Source organism: Opisthocomus hoazin, chromosome 11 (assembly GCF_030867145.1).
Source record: "Opisthocomus hoazin isolate bOpiHoa1 chromosome 11, bOpiHoa1.hap1, whole genome shotgun sequence".
NCBI lineage: Eukaryota > Metazoa > Chordata > Aves > Opisthocomiformes > Opisthocomidae > Opisthocomus > Opisthocomus hoazin.
Genome location: NC_134424.1, coordinates 12761441 through 12779978, shown reverse-complemented (window position 1 = coordinate 12779978; position 18538 = coordinate 12761441). Strand labels below are relative to the sequence as shown.

The 18538-nt window shown below is 52.8% G+C and overlaps 1 protein-coding gene across 4 annotated transcripts in view; it reads left to right on the top strand.

The window, feature by feature from the left end:
* The window catches only part of PLXNA1 (plexin A1), a 122810-nt gene extending 105904 nt beyond the window's left edge, over nucleotides 1-16906 (top strand). For 3 of the 4 annotated variants that reach the window (XM_075432384.1, XM_075432385.1, XM_075432386.1), the window contains exons 26-32: nucleotides 178-281; nucleotides 740-917; nucleotides 1539-1729; nucleotides 2613-2782; nucleotides 4486-4698; nucleotides 8832-8982; nucleotides 12457-16906. In XM_075432384.1, coding sequence (XP_075288499.1) covers nucleotides 178-281; nucleotides 740-917; nucleotides 1539-1729; nucleotides 2613-2782; nucleotides 4486-4698; nucleotides 8832-8982; nucleotides 12457-12552 — 1103 coding nt within the window. In that variant the 3' untranslated portion in view covers nucleotides 12553-16906. The remainder of the gene's footprint in view (nucleotides 1-177; nucleotides 282-739; nucleotides 918-1538; nucleotides 1730-2612; nucleotides 2783-4485; nucleotides 4699-8831; nucleotides 8983-12456) is intronic. The other variant, XM_075432387.1, reaches the window with a different exon arrangement.
* Nucleotides 16907-18538: the final 1632 nt, after the last annotated feature.

The window sequence follows — 18538 nt, the reverse complement described above, 5'->3', positions numbered from 1 at the left end:
TTCCCTGAGAACTTAGAAACAGCTTTTGCCCAACACCATATTGACAGTCATTAGTCCTGGGGTTCAGAAGGTGGGGGGAGGGTTGTTCTGTTGATGTTGACTGTGCTCCTACCCTTGCCTTGGCTTTGTACTCCAAGCCCCCTCCTAACCACAAGCCCTTCTCCCTCATGGAGACAGAGTGGCGGCAGGGCAGGATGGCCCGGATCATACTGCAGGACGAAGATGTCACCACAAAGATTGACAATGACTGGAAGAGGCTAAACACCCTGGCCCACTACCAGGTAAGGCTGCCCGTGGTGGAGAGCACTGTGCAGTCACCAGCTGCTGGGAGCTTGAGCATCTCTTCTCCTTGCTCTGCTTGGTCAGGACTCGGCTTGGCTCTCCAGACCATGCTGCTTGTGTAGCCAGAAGGTCTGCAGTCACTTTATTGCCTGGACCCCATGGTTATGGTCCTTCTGTGCAAGGAAGCACTAAATGGGGCATCTCCAGGGCTCAAAGAGGCTGTTTCCTGCTCTGACCTTTCACATTTTCATGTCAAAATTTTTGGTGCGTTCCTGCTCTGACCCCTGCCTCATAGCTGTCTCAGAAGTAAATATGTAGGTCTCCTCCACAGGAGACAGATGTCTCTGGGGTGGGTGCAGTGTAGCTTCGTCCCTCCTGGGCTGGTTTCTCCCTGCTGTGGGGCTGTTCCCCTGTGCCTCTCTGGGCTCTCAGCCTGCTCACGCCTCTCTGCCCGCAGGTGACGGACGGCTCCTCGGTAGCCCTGGTGCCCAAGCAGAACTCGGCGTACAACATCTCCAACTCCTCCACCTTCACCAAGTCCCTCAGCAGATATGGTGAGCGCGCAGGGGCATCCTCCGCTGCGCTGGCAGGGGAGGCAGCACCGGGCTGGGCTGGCAGACCAAGGCACAGGGCAGGTGATTGTAACTGTGGCTCACGTGAACAAGGTCCTCCGAACCCCCGGCTCTCCTGCACCATGATATTTATTCTGGTGTTGGACAGGGAGCAGATGCCCTCAGAGCCATCTCTCTTTGCAACATCATATGCTGGGGAGAAAGACGTGTGTCAGATGGCTGCTGCTAGGGGATCCCTTGCCTTTTATTCTCCTGAAATCTAATTAAAATAGGCACAGAGGTACTTTGCGCTTAAATGAGCAGAGTTGAGGGCCCCAGAAAACATGCTGGCAAGTGTGCTTCAGCCTTGGTTTGGAAGGGAATAGTGTGGTCAGCTCAGACCAACACAGGAGGCGTCTGTGTCCGCCTGCGTGCTGGGAGCAGGGCAGGCCTCTGCAGAATCCTTCCACGATGGTCCTGGCCCCTGTACCTCAGCTGGGCTTGCAGGTAGCCCGGCAGGTCATGAGGATGGTCCCAGCAGAGCTCTCAGTCCATGGTGACTGCAGAGGCTGGATCCTCAAGCTCCTCCTGTTTGATGGCTGTGGTGCACCCTGAAGCCATAGCGGAGGGAAGGGGGGTGGAGGAGCTGGAGGCAAGGCAGAGGTGGGTCGGGTACCAGCGTCTCCCTGTGTTGGGTGCTTGCAGAGAGCATGCTGCGGACAGCCAGCAGCCCCGACAGCCTGCGCTCGCGGACCCCCATGATCACCCCTGACCTGGAGAGCGGCACCAAGCTCTGGCACCTGGTGAAAAACCACGACCACATGGACCAGCGGGAGGGTGACCGGGGCAGCAAGATGGTCTCTGAAATCTACCTGACCCGCCTGCTAGCCACCAAGGTACAGCACGGAGACACAGAGCTACCACCTGGCTTTTTAAATCTGAATGGGGTAGTATGGGGATTTGGGTTGTCCAAAAGTGGTAAGCACTGCTTCAGCACGGGATCAGCTGTCTTTTTTGAGCTGGAGGTGATGTTTTTGTGTGTCAAAACCCTCAGTGAATATCCTTTGAGCGGATTTTCTGATTTGCTTTTTGCACCCTTTGGCTTTTTTACTGTTCTCTGTATCCTTGAGCAGCTGCTGGACTGCAAAGCAGAGATGCCCTGGGGCAGGCGCCTCATCCTCTTTGGAGTTTGGGATAAAGCTGCAAAATCAATGAAGTGGGAAGGGTAATTACCCGGGGCATTTGGCATCACAGCAGGTTCTGCTTCCCTCAGCGCATACAAAACCTTCTTTAGTGCTGGGTGGGTTCTGTGTGTCTGAGATGTCCCTAGAGAGGAGCGGAGGGCTGTGCCGAAGGTACTGGCTCAGGATTGCTGAGACTGGGCTCAGCCATCTCCCCTGTGACTTGGCTTCCTGCCTCGTGGGACAAGGGCTTGTTCAGCGGTGTCTGTCATCGGGTCTCGGGTACCTTAATGGGACTCAAAAAAGATCATGATATGATGTACAGTCACTTGGTTTTTAGTTCTGTACGGTGTTTTTATTTGTGTGCTTTTAGCATGTCAGATGGTGCAGTGAAGGAGGTATCTGATCACTGCAGTGTCTGTTTCCCAGTATAAACCACTGAGAACCAGTAGGGTTACACAGACTGTACTGTGCTTCTCTTCCAGGTGGTAGGAATAGAATTGAAATTGGTTTAAAAGCTGACCCTTAGTTAAAGGCTCATCTCCCTCTGGTGACGCTGGGCATTGCTGAGCCACCCTTCTCTCTTTCTCCTCCTCAGGGCACCCTGCAGAAATTCGTGGATGACCTGTTTGAGACCATCTTCAGCACAGCACATCGTGGGAGCGCGCTGCCCCTCGCCATCAAGTACATGTTTGATTTCCTGGATGAACAAGCTGATAAGCATCAGATCAATGATTACGATGTCAGGCACACCTGGAAGAGTAACTGGTAATGGAGAGGGGCAGTGGGATGGGGTGGGGGCTCCCACGGGGAGCAGAAATATGTCCCTGGAAGTGAGCCAGGACAAGAGAGGCCCATATCTCTGTATTTTGGGTGTGGGTAAATCCCTTGCATGCCTTTCTGCAGCAGGAAAAATCCCAGGAATGCAATCTCTGTCAGCCCGTCCATCCCCAAATCCCAGGCACCATGCTCCCCCTGACAGCCTGAGTTGGCTGAGGACCTCAGGCGCTCTGTGCCCATCTCCCCTTGGGCCAACGCCACTCAGGCTTCTCTATCCTCCATGTTCCTCTGGAGATGGCAGCCCCAATTCTCATCTCAGCTGTCCTAAAGGTGTTTGCACGCTCCCTCCCGTTGCTTGCTCGGCCGAGTGTGCCCTAACGAAGTCGGTGTAAATCCATATGTGCGTGCTCCCTAACCTCACCCGCAGAGCCATTGGCTCTGTTCACCGTGCTCTGAAAAGCAGGGCGGAGTGGCTGATGAGATTTCCGTCAGTGCCGTGCTGGGGCCGGGGCTTCAGCAGGCGTTGGCTTCTGCTCCGCAGCCCCCCTCGGCATTTTTCTTTTCTGCTGCCTCAATGATTTCATCTCTCTGATCCTGCCGTTACTGGAGACGGGTACGTACGTTCCCGTGTCTGGCATTTGTTAAATGGCAGCCAAATTGCTTTTGTATAGTTCAGTAACTGTTGGCAATTAGCAGGGCAGGAAAAGAAACATTTTTAAATGGAGATGTGAGAGCGCGGAAGTGCTTGGAACTGATTTATAACTCAGCTTTCTATATTAAAAGAAGGAGCGAAAGGCAAAGGAGGTAAAAAAAAAGCCCCGCTCCACAGGGGCTGGGCATGCAGGCTCCTGCATACTAATGCCTGTGCTTATCTCTGGGCGCTAATTCGATGTGTGGAGCTAATTTCTTGAGGCCGTTCCCTTCACAAGTGAAATATGTACACGCACCCGGTACCCTCATTAGGAAAGTCCTGGGGAGCAAAGTGTGTTTTGTCTAAGATAAACACATTCGCTGGGTGTTGGTGCTGAGAGATGACAGAGCGGAGAGGCTTTCTGATGGGGAGAGGCCCTTGAGATGCTCCTGGGAGAGGAGACGGGCAGCAGGATTGGGAAATGGAGCTGTGGAGGATGGCATGTGTGTCAGTATGCAGCAGACATCCAGTCGGTGGCTGGCCAGGAGACCTGCTGCCTCTACAGCTGAGAGCTTTATTTCCACCATCTGAGGCTGCCTAAAATCTCCTCTGTTGTTAAATGTGCTAATGAGTCCCTTGAGGAGTCCAGTTAACTCCCTCCTCCGACACGGGAGCTGTGTGAAATGTCACACAGCGCCTGCAAAGGGATTACTGGTGCGAGAGAGGGGGACCGTGCCTGCTTTGACCCATGGGCTCAGCTGGGCTCTTCAGTATGAGTGAGTCCTTGGAGAAGCCACAGATCTGCGCTGCCCTGGTTTGCCTTTGGAGATGGTGGCAGTGCTGAAGAATTTCTCCACGGAGAGCTGTGGCCGTGTTGGGCTGGGCAGAGGGAAGTGACCATTTACCCCAGGATGTTAGCGTCCCTGGGGTGCTGGGAAGAGCAGCCTGCCCAACTCTGGGTCATGGGGAGCTCCTTCTCCACAACTGGAGGGGCATGTGTGTGCCAGCTGCCCTGCAGGGCTCGGTTCAGGTGCTGACTCCTGTTTCCTTCATCCCTCAGTCTACCTCTACGTTTTTGGGTGAATGTGATTAAGAACCCCCAGTTTGTGTTCGACATTCACAAGAACAGTATTACTGATGCCTGCCTATCCGTGGTGGCTCAGACATTCATGGACTCCTGCTCAACTTCTGAGCACAAGCTAGGAAAAGACTCTCCCTCCAACAAACTACTGTACGCCAAGGACATCCCCAACTACAAGAGCTGGGTAGAAAGGTGAGTAGACTTTGCAATAGCTCCTTGCTTCACCTGGAGGACTTTAAGTGGATGTATGTGGGTGTGGGGACTTGGGTCTGTGGGAGGACTGCTCTTGGTGGCTGTCTGAAGAGAGACCGTACTAACGCTTGCGGAAGGTGATCCTCTCGTTTGGGAGGTGAGGCTTTCTTGTGATTGTCTCCTGGAATGAGTTTGCAGTTGATGTTTGACAGAGCTGTTTATGTCTTGCTAAAGGGGTGCTGAAAGCAACCTCCACTTTTAGGTTGTCTGATGTTTTCTGTTGTAAAAACTTGGTCTGTGCTAGGGAATTGCTAACACCTGCCTTGATTGCTTTCAAAGAGCAGTGAGAAGTCAGCCTTGGACTAGAGAAGTGCCTTTTTTTGTACGACGACAATACAAGCAGGTTTTGCTGAAACGGTTGAAAATTACCATTTCCCATCTCTCATCCATCGGTACATCTCTCCTGGGATCCTGATGAGAGCACATGCTCTGAGGCAGTACTCGGGCTGCTGCCGCTGTGCCGAGGAACAGGGAGAGGAGCAGGTCCCCTGACTCCTTCCGACACCCTCTGCGTTCACGGTTAGCTGATGAGAGACATCCTTCTGTCCCGCTGAATTAATGCGGTGGTAAAGGTTCAGGGTTTGAATGCTACTGATTGCAAATTGATGCGCTCAGGCATAATGCTCTGTTTAGCTTGATCCTTTTGGGAGAGAAATCTAGGAGATGTCCTCCAGATAGAGCTACTGTTAAAATGTTGCTGTGTTGTAAAGTGGGACTTCATCAAACTTAAAAAATGGCAGATTTCAGGGTACTGATGCAACTTTCCCCTTGTGATGATAAGCTGTGCTATAGATCGTGCTGGGCTTTTTTTGTTTGTTTGGTTGTTTTTTTATTGTAACTGAAGACCCTTCCTCTTTTCAGGGTCTAGACCAGATACAGAATGAACCAAATGAAAGTTGTCCAGGCAACAATAAGCATCATATTCTCTAGTTAGCAAGCATGGGACTTTGTAGCCTGAATCATCCTTTGGCTACTCGCTCGTACACTGTTATTTCTGTCGCACCATTGGCATGCCTGGTGCTTTGCAGGCAGGTAAAAAGACAAGCTTCCTCCCTTGAGGAAGACAGGGCTCGGATCAGCAGAAAAGGTGTCCCTGAACTGTGATGGCTGAGATGAGAGATGAGCTGCGTCGTAATAGGAGAAAGGGAGGGCTGGAGGGGGCTTAGGAGTGGCGTCCCGCAGGAACATCACAAACTACATAAGGTGAATTTCTCAGACCTTGCCATCTCGCTGACAAAAATATTCAGCTCTGTGTGTGCCTGGAGGAAAAAAAGGTATAAAACCATTCCAGAGTTAAACATTGGTCTAGACACGCTGTGTCCCTGGGGAGGAGGTGGGAGATCTCACTGGCGACAGATGTTCCTGCCATCGTTTATCGCCGGTACGGTCCCAGAGGCAGCTGAGCAGGGAGCAGAGCTGCCCTGTGCAGGGTGCGACTGCGTCTCCCACCGCTCCTCTGCCGCGGGGATTTACGGCATAATCGGTACTTCTGGCTTCTGGCACGGTTATCGTCGCAAAGCTCTGCAGAGGCAGGATGGGAGCAGTGCGAGGGCAGCTGAGTGGGACTGCTAGTCCTGACACCAGGTCTGTCTGCTGCTGTGGTTCAGGCACCAGCTGAACAAAAGGGCATCCTGCCAGTCTGAGGCAGGAGTAGCACGGTAAAGGGCTTGGGAGGTGTGAAGCCTGGGGAAACCCGAGGGGACTGGGGTCTTGGCTGAGGAAGGTGTCCTCTGGGAATGGCAGGTGTGGCTGGGATCTTGGTCCACATGAGCCATGCACACATGTATTCAAAAATTATGGTTTTCTGCCATCCTTTGTGTCATCATAAAACCCAGAAAGTAAAACTGCTGCATATTACCTGGACATCTAGTTGTGGCAGCCACAAAAGCTTTCTTCTCCAGTTCTTCCTTGTACGTTCATCTCCCATGAATGGAGAGGCCTTCACCTACGGGGTTAAAGGGTGGCCGGGAGGATCTCTGTAGTTTTTCTTTGCTAATCAAAGCTAGCTGGAACTGAGAAGGTTGGGTATATTGTCCCTAATATTCCTCAGCACAGGTAGAAGTAATGTCAGCTTTAGGAGACGTCACTCTGCGAGTGATCTCTGCAGTGACGTAGCAGATCTCTTGATGCCTGGTTCAGTCAGAGATCCTCACCTCAGACCACTGCTCTCTTGGCAGCAGTGAGGAAATCTCTTGGATCACTTTCTGGGTGTGAATGAGCCTCACTGTGAAAACTACCCAAGTATTTTAGCACTAGCTGAGTTCAGCACCATGGGATGGAGTGGATCTTCATATTCATCTCCTCAAGTGGTCTTGCTGCCATCTGCTCCTATCCAAGTGCTTCAGCCGTGTTCCATCTCAGTGTTCAGCTGATGATGCTAATGATGCTAATCACTGTACCAGAAACTTCACAGAGTGAGGAGTCATGAGGAGTAAAGCAAACCTGGGAGAGACTGGCACGCTATATTTCTAGGTGGTGGGAGTGGCCAGGGCTCATTTGCTGTGGGTAGGGTTTCTTTTTTAATAGAGGCCTGTGGACACAACCCTCGTTGTACAGTTCTGGGCTCCCCAGTTCAAGCAAGACAAGGAAATACGAGCGAGAGTCCAGAGGAGGGCTACAAAGATGATTAGGGGACTGGAGCATCTGTCCTATGAGGAAAGGCTGAGGGAGCTGGTCTTGTTCAGCCTGAAGAAGAGAAGGCTTAGAGGGATCTTGTAAATGCTTACAAGTATCTGAAGGGTGGGTGTCAGGAGGATGGGGCCAGGCTCTTTTCAGTGGTGCCCAGCGACAGGACAAGGGGCAATGGGTACAAACTGAAGCATGAGAAGTTCCGTCTGAACATGAGGAAGAACTTCTTTACTTGAGGGTGTCGGAGCCCTGGAACAGGCTGCCCAGGGAGGTTGTGGAGTCTCCCTCTCTGGAGATATTCAAAACCCACCTGGACAAGGTCCTGTGCAGCCTGCTGTAGGTGACCCTGCTTCGGCAGGGGGCTGGACTAGATGACCCACAGAGGTCTCTTCCAACCCCTACCATTCTGTGTGATTCTGTGTGTGACCTCAGTGGCCAGTCCACTGGTGCCTCTGCACAGTGTAACCCTCCCGCTGCAATGGAATGTCATGGCTTTGATCTCCCTGGGTTTTACTGAACATCCTCTTGGATATTCTGTTTTTCCACTCTGATTCTGGACCATATAAGCTGTGTCTGGGTTTCTGTGTGTTTGCTGAGAATATCAGTGAGGCAGATATGGGATAGGACTGCAAACCTTAAGGTGTCCTAGGAAATGTAACGTAGTATCCTGCTGGTAGCAATCATCAGAGAAGCACGAGGAAGGCAGGAAAGCACTAAGTTGTTTGACCCAGGCATGCCCCAAGACATCAGCGACTTCCTCAGCTGCCCAGGATCCTTTGAGTTCAGAGACGTGTCTGCAGAACCTTGGTTTTCACTGAAAACGAAAGCTCCTTGTAGCTTTTTGGTGAGCGGTAACTCCTAAGCGTGGCCAGCGGCAGTCACAGGCTGTGTTGAATGCCTGTTGGTGAAGAGAACGTAACCACGCAGGCGTGTGTCACTGCAGGGGCTGGATGTGAACTTGGCTTGTGTTCACGCACCAAGTATTCAATTGCATGCAAAGGGGCATCGTTGGCTCTAGCGGCGCAGGGACCGCAGGAGAATAATAGCAAAGCCTTACGTGTTGCTGCAGGCGTGGAAGATTCTGGTGGATGTGGTTTGGTGGCAAAACATGGCAATGGGGTGGGAAGGAGGGAAAATAAGTGGTTTAGGAGACGGTGAGAAATCCCTCAGAGCTGCGGCTCTTGGCTCCCCAGCACAGTGAGCTGGACTCAACGCTGGTACATCGGCAGCGTATTCCTCATGATGCTGACTGCTCCGCAGAGTGCTCAGAGACCTCGTGGTGAGGAGCAGCATTGTAATGGGTGATCACGGTGTGTCACCGCTGGGAGTCAAGATGCTCTTCACCTTCCCCCTCCAGTGGCTATTCTTAGTGGGCGCTGTGGCAGGGACCCATCCCCTTCTGTCTGTCCCTGTTCCTGACCCACTCTTCTGTTTCTCCCTTGCAGATATTATGCAGATATAGCTAAAATGCCAGCGATCAGTGACCAGGACATGAGTGCATACCTGGCGGAGCAGTCACGGTTACACCTCAGTCAGTTCAACAGTATGAGCGCGCTGCATGAGATCTACTCCTACATCACCAAGTACAAGGACGAGGTAAGATGCGGCGATGGGGAGTCAAGCCTGGGCTGCGAGCCATGTCCATTTGCCAGCGTTTCTGCAGACCCCTGCTTTTTCCTGTAGAAGAACACCCTGTGAAACGCAGGAGAGCAGTGTCGTCTGTGTCTGTGCTTGGGCTGGTGGGGAAGGAAAGATCTGGGAGGCACGGAGCCAGGCTGGTGTAGGCATCACTTTGTTCCCCATATTTTCTGCAGTGAGTAATGTGGGAAACACCTATTTTTCTGCACATTTGGCACGTGAGCTCTGCGGGGCTGCAGAGCTCGTGGCGTTATCTCAGTGTGCCTCTCCTATCCGGCGCCGCGGCAGTACCAGCGCCGTGTGATTATACAGGCGGCGTCTGGCTCCGCTCCCCGGGGATGCTGCAGGATGTGGTGGCCTCTTCAGTGCTGGCTTTGTGAACATCAGTCAGAATGGTTAAAAACCCCTCTGTTGAAATTTATACAAATTAACTTTGTAAAGCACTGCTCAAATCCACACCCTGCATCTTTTTATTAAACCAATAAAATATGTAACTACAGTAAAATATGGATCTATACATATAACAGGATAGTATAGGTTTTATTGTCCCAATAAAGTGAACTGACAACTGCATTTGAACGGTGGCTTATTCAGGCGACAGAGTGCCAGAACACCTCCTTGCCTGGAGAGAGCCAGGAGGGCTGGCCTCTTGCCCTGCAAGGAGAGGAAACGGTGTCCCTGTTGCACCCTGTAGCAATCCGAAGAGGGACCTCCAAGCACCTCTGAGATGTGAATTTAGGGAGTCCATGGGCAGGTTGTAGCAGACAGGTCAATGCTGGGGCCACGGTGGCCAAAATCCTTGTGGAGCTCTGCAGGAATGAGGAGGAGGAGGGCATGGCTTGCCTACAGGGATGGGAGGAAACCATGGTGCTTGGGAAGGTGCCGTGTGGTGGGCACCGTGCAGCTGGTGGCCATGTGCTGATGACCATGCTGATGGGACCTCTGTGCTTCTCTCCAGACAACTTGGGATGGCACATCCAGGAGGCCGCTGTAGCTTTGTGTGATGACTTGGCTGTGAAGGGTTTTTGGGGTGTTACAGTTTGTACAACAGCTCTGTGGCTACCACGAGAGTGGAAGAGGAGCAGTCTGGAGGATCTAGATCTGCTGTGGGGCAGCCATCATCCCTCAGTCATCAGGAAGTGCTCACTTCCTCCAGGCTAGAAGTCCCCCAAGCCTTAAATAAATCCTCCAGGCCCTGGGCAAGAGCAGGGAGGGGACTGCGTGGCATTAATGAGCTGCTCTTTAGGGGCAGAGGTCCTCTTCTTGCCCACTAACGGCAGCCTGACATCTGTTGAGTGTCTTGCTGTCGCCTGCTCTCCGAGCATCACAAGTGTGTTCACAGCTCTCAGGAACTTCTTTTATTATTTGTAATGGGATTAATAAATCGCAGCTGTTCCCTTTGTTTGTTTTCATTCATTAAGCACAATTATATGCAGCCCGATTGCACCCTCTTTGATGCAAAATGGGAGAGAATAATTTTTCCTGTTGTTCAGTGCAATAATATGCTGTCATTGGCTGTGAATGAAAATCATAATTAATTTTCATTTGGGTACTTGCATCTTGGTAATCAGTGGTCCTGGCTCCTTACAGCAGGTGACAAACCTGGGTATCTCTCTACGCTCGGCACAGGTTTCCTTTGACTGCACTGTTTCTGTAAGGCTGAGATAAAAGAGGAGCAAATAAATGCCGGGGCAGGTTGTGAGTCCTCTGACACCTCGGCATCCCAGGATACACAGCTGTCTTATTGGGAGCCTGCTGTAGGAGACCCTGCTTCGGCAGGGGGGTTGGACTAGATGAACCACAGAGGTCCCTTCCAACCCCTGCCATTCTGTCATTCTGTGATTCTGAGAGGCGGAGGGGGAACAGGCTCCTCTTCGGCTTCTCGGACCAATCTCATTTGGTTCCAGCTCAGCCACCTCTCAGGCACGTGGGGTTTTGATTTCTGCGTGAGGGTTATTGTAGTTATTTTATTCTGCGTGTAGTGTGGCGGCCGACAGTGGCTGCAGAGATGGATGGTGGGGGAGTGTCCCTGTAGCAGGTTTGTGGCAGAATCTATGAGCTCCCGCGAGTCCAGCTGCAGGCCAGGGTCAGTGCTGCCAGGGGAGGTAAATCAGATGTGCCTGGCTCTTGCTGGTGATTTTTCCCCTCCCTGGGAGCTGACGCGAGTGCCGAGGTGCAGCTTTCCCCTTTCCTTTGAGAAGAGATTCTCCGTCAGGCATCTCCTGCCGCCCCAGCAGCCAGGGACCAGCCTGGTCCTATCCCAAAGCGCCGGGCAGAGGGCAGATCCTGTCGGGGCCGGCGGCTGCAGCACGGCAGCGTGGTGGATGCTGGGCAGCACGCTCCGCAGCCCGCCGGCACCGCGGCGGCTCTTAATCAAAGGGAGCTGATTCCCCATTAAGAAGTTACCTGTAGGGCTCCTGATGGACTTTGCCTGCCTCCTAGTAAGTCTATTAATTATACAACAGTTTGTTTCCAATTATGCGGCCAATGAAATGGTTAATCAAGTCCCCTTTGACGGATGCCTTGATATTTAATTGCAAAAAATTTGCTCTCTCAACTAGCTCACCCGAGGAGATGAGATTTCTGTCAGGTTTGTTTTTTTAAATCAGCTTTTGTGCTCTGCTGGCCTGATGTTAGTGAGACGAGACTCCTGGCTGCTGGGAGGGCAGCTGCCCGTTCGTTTTACGCTTCGTTACTCCCTTCTCCCCACTCTGAGCCTCGTCCTCCACCCTCCCCCTGCTGCCAGTTCTCCTCTGGCCCCGCGGCCTGGCCACATCCAGCCCAGGGCAGGGGACCGTCCCTCCACCCTGCAGTCTGTCATCACGGCCAGGAGCTTGTGTAGGGAAATGGGTTTTCATGGGAGGAAAGCCATCCTCGGATGTCTGTGGGAGCACCCCTTCACCCCTTGCACGGGACTGAGGGCTCCCAGCAAGACAGGCTTTGCTGGTCCATCCATCTGCTGTCCCTCTCCATCACTCCAGTGTCCCTCAGTTGTCCGCCTTGGGGAGAGATGAGGGGGGTTTTCCCTCTGGTGGCAGCCAGACCCTCTTGGGTTTGGTCGTCCTGTGTTTGTGGAACCAGTTCATGGTTTGATCATGGTCTCTGAAACACAGCCCCGGCCTCCCTAGGACGTTGGAGCATTGTTGGAGTCATGGACATGATGTGAAGGTGTCATTGTCTTAGGCTTGGGGTTCGCCCTCCATTTGACAGTGGATGTTCGTTTTCTTCGTTTCCCTGTGTGCAAGTTGGCGCAGTGTCCTCCACCCCGTGCCTCCTGTGGCTGTTTCCTGGCCATGTTAGGGATGGAGATGAACGCACACTGCTTCCCGTGGGGCCACATCCTCCCGCCCTGATGCCGTCCATGAGCCAGCACGGAGCGTCTTCGGGTTGGAGGGCATCTCCTCACCTTCTCCTCTCCCCTCTCTCCCCCAGATTCTGGCTGCACTGGAGAAGGACGAGCAGGCCCGGAGGCAGCGGCTGAGGAGTAAGCTGGAGCAGGCGATTGACACAATGGCCTTAAGCAGCTGAGAGGGCTGCGGCGCGATGCCAGCATCCCGGGCAGCGGAGGCGGCGGGAGGGACGGCCGGCCAGCTGCAGCCGCCGGCAGGAGACGACTTTGGGACCGGCCGGACCCGCGGGGCCGCCGCACCTCCGCACGCTTCCCATGAACGAACAAGGAAACCTCGCGCTTTAGTGGAAAAAAACCCGACATCCCGATGACAACAGCAACATCGATAAAACCCCCGACACACACGCAAAGCCCCCGATCCAGCCGGGACGCAGCAGGGACCTTGCAGAGAGGCGATGCCGGGAGGAGGAGAAGGGGGTCGCCTGCCCCATGGACCCGCTGGGCATCCCTCGCCTGGGCAGAGACCCTGCGCCCACAAGGAAGGAGGATCGGGACCGCGGGGCTTTCTAGGACGGCGTTTGGATGTTGGTGTTACTATGGTGGAGGGAGGGCGGGTGGGCTCCTGTTTTTACTGTACTTGACTTGCTCTCCTCTCCTTCCCCCCAGCTGGCTGCCCCCTCTCCTCCTCCTCCTCCTCTCTCTTTTTCTGTCTCTTCCACCTTCTCTCTCTCTCTCTGGCCTTCTGCCACTAGTGTTAACTGCTATATTTGCACAATTTACACGAGACAAACAAAATTTTTAATTTAAAGAAAAAAAAATTATAACAAAAACTGGGAGGGGAAAAAGAAAAGGATTCTAAATTTTTGCAACAAACTAACAAAAATGGTTTTAAAAAAATAAGCTTAAAGACTGATGCTGGGGAGATTTGGGGATGGGGCAGTAGGGGTGGGCAGGAAAGGGAGAAATCCCTGAGCTTTGATATTTCTTAAAATACGTCCTGTGCCATGTTTTATTTGAATGTTGTTTAGTGAAAAAAAAAAAAATTTGAAAAAAAAAAAAAGATGGGAATTTTGTTAGCTGGATAGATGCTCTTATTTAAGTGCTGCTGGAGTGGTTCTGGAGGTCATGATCAGAGCAGAAGGGAGATCCCGAGGCTGGTTTTTCTTTTCCCAGGGGATCGCTGAGGGATGGTCAGTGTTTTGTTGAGCTCATCCTTGTTTTCCCGATCTGGTGGCCGTGGGGTGGTCTGGGCAGCGCTGCCTGCCCCTGCCTGTCCTGGGACGACACGGGCCAGAGGACGGCTGTGAGGGCTTGGGGGCTGTCAGGAGGCTTCGTGGAGAATCAGCCCAGGTTATTTTGGCAGATCCCTTGGCGGCGGAGCAGCCTTAACGAAGCCTCTTTAATTTTATTTTACTTTTTTTTTTTTTTTAAAAATTTTTTCCCGCCATCATTTTTTTTTGCTGATGCAGGTGAAGGGACCGGCTCCCCGGGCAAAGGGGAGGCAGCTCCTCCGCATCTCCTGACCGGGACCCCCCGGAAAACCCTGCTGGGTGACCAGCGACCAGCCCGCAGAGGGACCGGGATGCTCAGCCGCCACGGGGCTGTCACCTGCTCCTCCACCCAGGCAGCCCAAACCTGTGCAGGCCTTTCCGCCCAGGATTGTCCTTTCTTTCTCTCTCTTTTCCTTCTCTCTCCTCCTTTCTCTCCTTGCTGTCACCCCATCTCCCCTCTGCCGCCTCCGCCCTGCCGGGGGGTTCGCTGGAAACCCGGGGTCTCTCCCTCGGCTGCCCCCTTCGAAATGTCAGATCCTTGTGGGTTTGTGCTTTCCAGAGATGAAAAGGTGCCGAACGCTGCCCCAAATGGGGCATTTTTCCAAAAAAATGAGCAAAACCCTTTCCTTTTCTGTACCAAGAGCTCCCGTCACTGCCCGGGCCATGGCAGACAGGGTCAGACTCTGCCAGGAGCAGGCAGCTGTTGAAATCCAAGTGGAAAGAAGCCCAGCTGATTTTTGTCCATTCCCTTAAATCTCAAGTTAAGGGGGGGAGAGGGAGAAATAATGAAGTTTTTAATTAAAAAAAAAAAATAAAAGTGTGTATATATATATATGTGGTTACAATCTAATTCTCGTGCCCCAGTGGGGTGCTGTATAGTTAACTGAAGGAGAATCGAACCAATATAAATATGAAATGAATTTACACAGCCAGTTAAAACAAAACAAACAACAACTACAAAAAAAAAGAAAGGATACCAAATGGTCTGGAAGAAATTTCCAAGCCTTTCTCACCATGCAGAACAATCGTTTGAAGCCTGCACATCTCTCATTATGTTGTAATTTTGTTTGGTTTGGCTTGGTTTTGTTTTAATAAGGAAGGAAAGGAGAATATGCTGATTAAAAAAGAAAAAAAAAAAAACAAACAACAACCACCAACAACAAATGCAACCACAACAGCAAAACTATGTTTGAAAAAGAAGTAATAATTGTTTCCCAAACCTCCAAACCCTGAGCTGTCGCTGGATTTCTGAGAGCTGTGGGCTGTTGCATGACTGTGCTAGATTTTAGTCTGAGTTGATCTTTTTAAGAAACAGAAGAAAAAAAACCCGTAAAACAAAAAAAACCCCTGCAAGTGTTGAATATTAGAGGTTTGTTTAGACCTGTTATCTATTTTTTTTAATTTGAAATTAATTTCTCATTTTCTTGTCCAAAAGAAAAAACAAAAGCAAAGCAAAAAGAAAGACTTCAGAGGTTCACATCTATAACGTGGTACTCGGAGAGCCTTAAAGGACAGCTGTGTGTCCGCCTGCCCCACGTCGGGGCCACCGTCACCAGCTGCCAGCACCTCCCTGGGCACTCCGCTGGGACAAAACCCTCCCGGGGGTCCTTTGCAGAACTTGCTGCTGCTGTGACGGGTGCCCGTGGCTCCCTTTGGTGCAAGGTTGGCCCAAAGCTGCTTCCTCGCGGCGCTGCTGGCTGGGCGGCATTGGCGGAGGTCCTGGAAATCGCCCGGAGGACGGCGGCCACGCGTTGGTGGTCATTGTGATCCGGTGGAAGGGAGCGGTGGCTTTGAGGTCTCTGTCTGGAAGTGATGCAGGTCCTGCCTGTTGCAGTGGTAAGAGCATCTTGGGGAACTTTGGTGGCCACTGAAGGTGCCAAACGTGTTGATTTTGTGGTCTTTGAGCGAGGATGGTGGGACCCTCCCTGTTGCTGGTTAGAGAGGATGGAGAGTTGTTGCGAAGAGCATCCCCCTGAAGATTTTCGTGTTGGTGAATGAGGGCTGGAAGTACGGCTAAGAGCGGAGTGTTTATTAGCCTGTTGCTTTCCTGACGGTGATGCTGTGCGTGTTCCCTCAGCCGGGCTGGAGGGACAGGCGAGTTTCTTGGCCGTGGTGGGCCTGGGTTGGATTTGGGCAGCAGAGTGGTTCCCAGGGGGTCATGCCATGCAGACTGGCAGTGCCATGGGGTGGCTGTGCTCTCTGGGCTCCCCTTGTGCTGTGGCATGGCTCTTCCTGCCCCGTGACGATGCCCGTGATGTGATCCAGGGGATGGGTTCCCGTTGGCTTCCTTCCAAGGAGCTTTGGGGTGTCTGCGGTTTGCTCCACCAAAGGATCCCCCAGCACCTCCTCACCCCTCTGGGGTCCTCTTGCTGCCTCTGACGGGGAGGATGGTGGTCAATGGGGTGGACATTGCAATGCAGCCTGCAGCCTCCGGCACTTCTTGGTGCTACCTTTGCCTTTTGCGTGATGCCCAGCGTCCTTAATCGTGCCAGGCAGCCTGTCCTTCCTCCCTCGCCCCGGCCTGGCAGGGGGCAGAGCCGGGCTGGTGGTCCCCATCTGACCCTGCCTAGCAGCGAGGAAAGGAGGGGAGAGGCTGGGAAGCATTTTCAGGGCTCCTCTTACTGGTGGTATTGCCTGTGCCCCAGAATGGGGTCAGACGGAGAAGCATCCCCTGCCCTGAGCCTGCGTTCCAAGGAGCTCCCGCTCTGCCCCCCACTGTCAGGGGCAGCTGGACCCCGTGGGCTGATCCCCGACTGCTGCAGCAAGCAGGTCCCTCCCAGCCCCCCTCGGCTCCCATTGCCTTTTCTCTTCGGTTTGGGGTTCAAAAGAAGCGCAGTCCAGCCTGGAAGTGTCCCCTGTGCCTGGCCCTGGTGTCCCCCTCCCGCCAGAGCCCTGTGCCACCCCACAGCCTGGGGACAGGGAGCAGGGAGACGGGTGGCAGGACCCTCCCCGGGCTCACCCAGTCCCGACCAAAGCGCACAACGAGCTGTCCTTTAAGAAAGCAGGGGAAAACATAACGCGGACCTGGCGAAAGGCAGAGAATTTTAATAGTTTTAAAAAATTAAATGGGGAAAAAAAAAAAAATCCGGAGTCCTGATTACCTTTCTGTGATTGTTTCAGACTTGAAGCAACAGGCCAGCGCGGCTGGTCGAACGCCCTTTGATCGTGTAAATATCCTGCTATTTCCTATTTTAATGTTCTTCAGATTTAGTACTTGTAAATAAACACACGCATCAAGGAGAGATTAAACATTTTTGCTAAAGCCAGTGTCTTGCCTGTGTTTTTAAGGGCGATGCACGCAGGAGAGGCGGGTGGCTCTGGGGAAGGGCCATTCCTGGGAGAAGCAGCTGAATCCACGGCTGTGCCGGGGTGGCACAATGCAAAATGGCATCGGGATGGGCCACTATCGACGGGGCCACCAGGGGTGTGTGTGTGGGGATGGGGACCCCGAGCTGTGGCTGTTCACAGCCCCAGAGCGGCCCTGGGTGCTTGCAGGGGGATTTGGTTGGCGGATTTATGCGGGGTGAGAGGAGGCTTCTCTGTCATGGGCAGCTTACGCTGAATTCTTCTAAACTGTTGGATTTCACTCGTCGCCTTTCAAAGTGCTCGGAGCTGTTGACCAGGTGCAGAGGAGCTGAATCCGTTACGCCGCAAGCAGAGGTGAGATGAGAAGAGCTGCAGCGCTGCTCGCCGGGGGTCAGAAGGTGCCAACTGGGGCTAGGACGGCTTCAGTTCTGCCTCTCTGCTATCCTGGTCCTTCTTTCCACAGGGGACGTACCAGGGTGACAGCACAAGTGGTGGGGGACAGGGTGGGAAGAGGTACGTGGTGGTGTGGTGACGCTGCAGTCGTGTGTCCGCAGGGTCTGCACGTCCTCTTCTCCAGCTCCTGCTCCTTGTCTTGAAGCTTTGCAAAGCCGCTGTGTCACCCCGTAACTCTGGGCACCTCCAAACTGTGTTGTGGGGTGTGCAGGATCTTAAAGCAGAGCACCGGTAGAGGAAGGCCAGGCCAGTGGCTGGCCACCATGGCACCCTCCTTGGCGTGGTGACCTGCCCAGTGATGCTGGGTGGCCGTGGCCGGTGTCAGGGGACAGTCCCAGGCAGAAGGAGGTGAGTTTGGGGGGTGGTCCCTGGGGTGTGGGTTCGGGGGCAGGGCTCTGCCCAGCACGCAGACCGAAATCACACAAATGAAGCTCCTTTTTTTGTTGTTCTTTCCTTGGTGTCTTCCTTTCCTGGGCCAGCCTGCTGAGGGTTTGGGCTGGCAGGGCTGATTGTGTGCTGTGGATCCTAAATGCATCTTTTCTCTGCATTTAGTACATGTGTAAACTGAATGCTTTTTCTGTTTTTTCTTGCAGTTTTCCTACTCTCCAGCAAGAACATCAACAGCAAGTATTAAACATCCACTGTTCTAGCTGTAGTACCATTAAAACAAAGGTTGATTTGATTTTTCTTCTATTAAAAAAAAAAAAAAGTTTTCTTTTACCAACCTTTCAAATGCCTAAGAAAATCACGTTTGAACTGAATTTTGTTCAGGTTTCTGGAAGGATTTAACTGAGGGCAATAGGAAGAAGACCCTCATCTCCCCAGATTTTGTGGCTTCAAACACCATCCTGGTGGCCACGTGGGAGCTGGTGGCAGCTGAGCATCAGGCAGGTGAGCGCCGTGTTGGGTACGGAGACTGTATTTAAATATCATTTTCCAAAAGTTTTCAGTCCAACGTGTAGTGGGGCTTTGATTGCTTCTGGGGTCTTTTCAAGGCATAGGGTAAGGGTATTTCCCCGAAGAGTCGGGTTAGGTTTCTGTGGTGGCACATCCTAGCTGGATGTGTTGGAGGAGCAGCAGCCCCCCCGCCAATGCAAGAAGTGGAGCTGTCTTGTCCCCTCAGTGATGCCCCTCC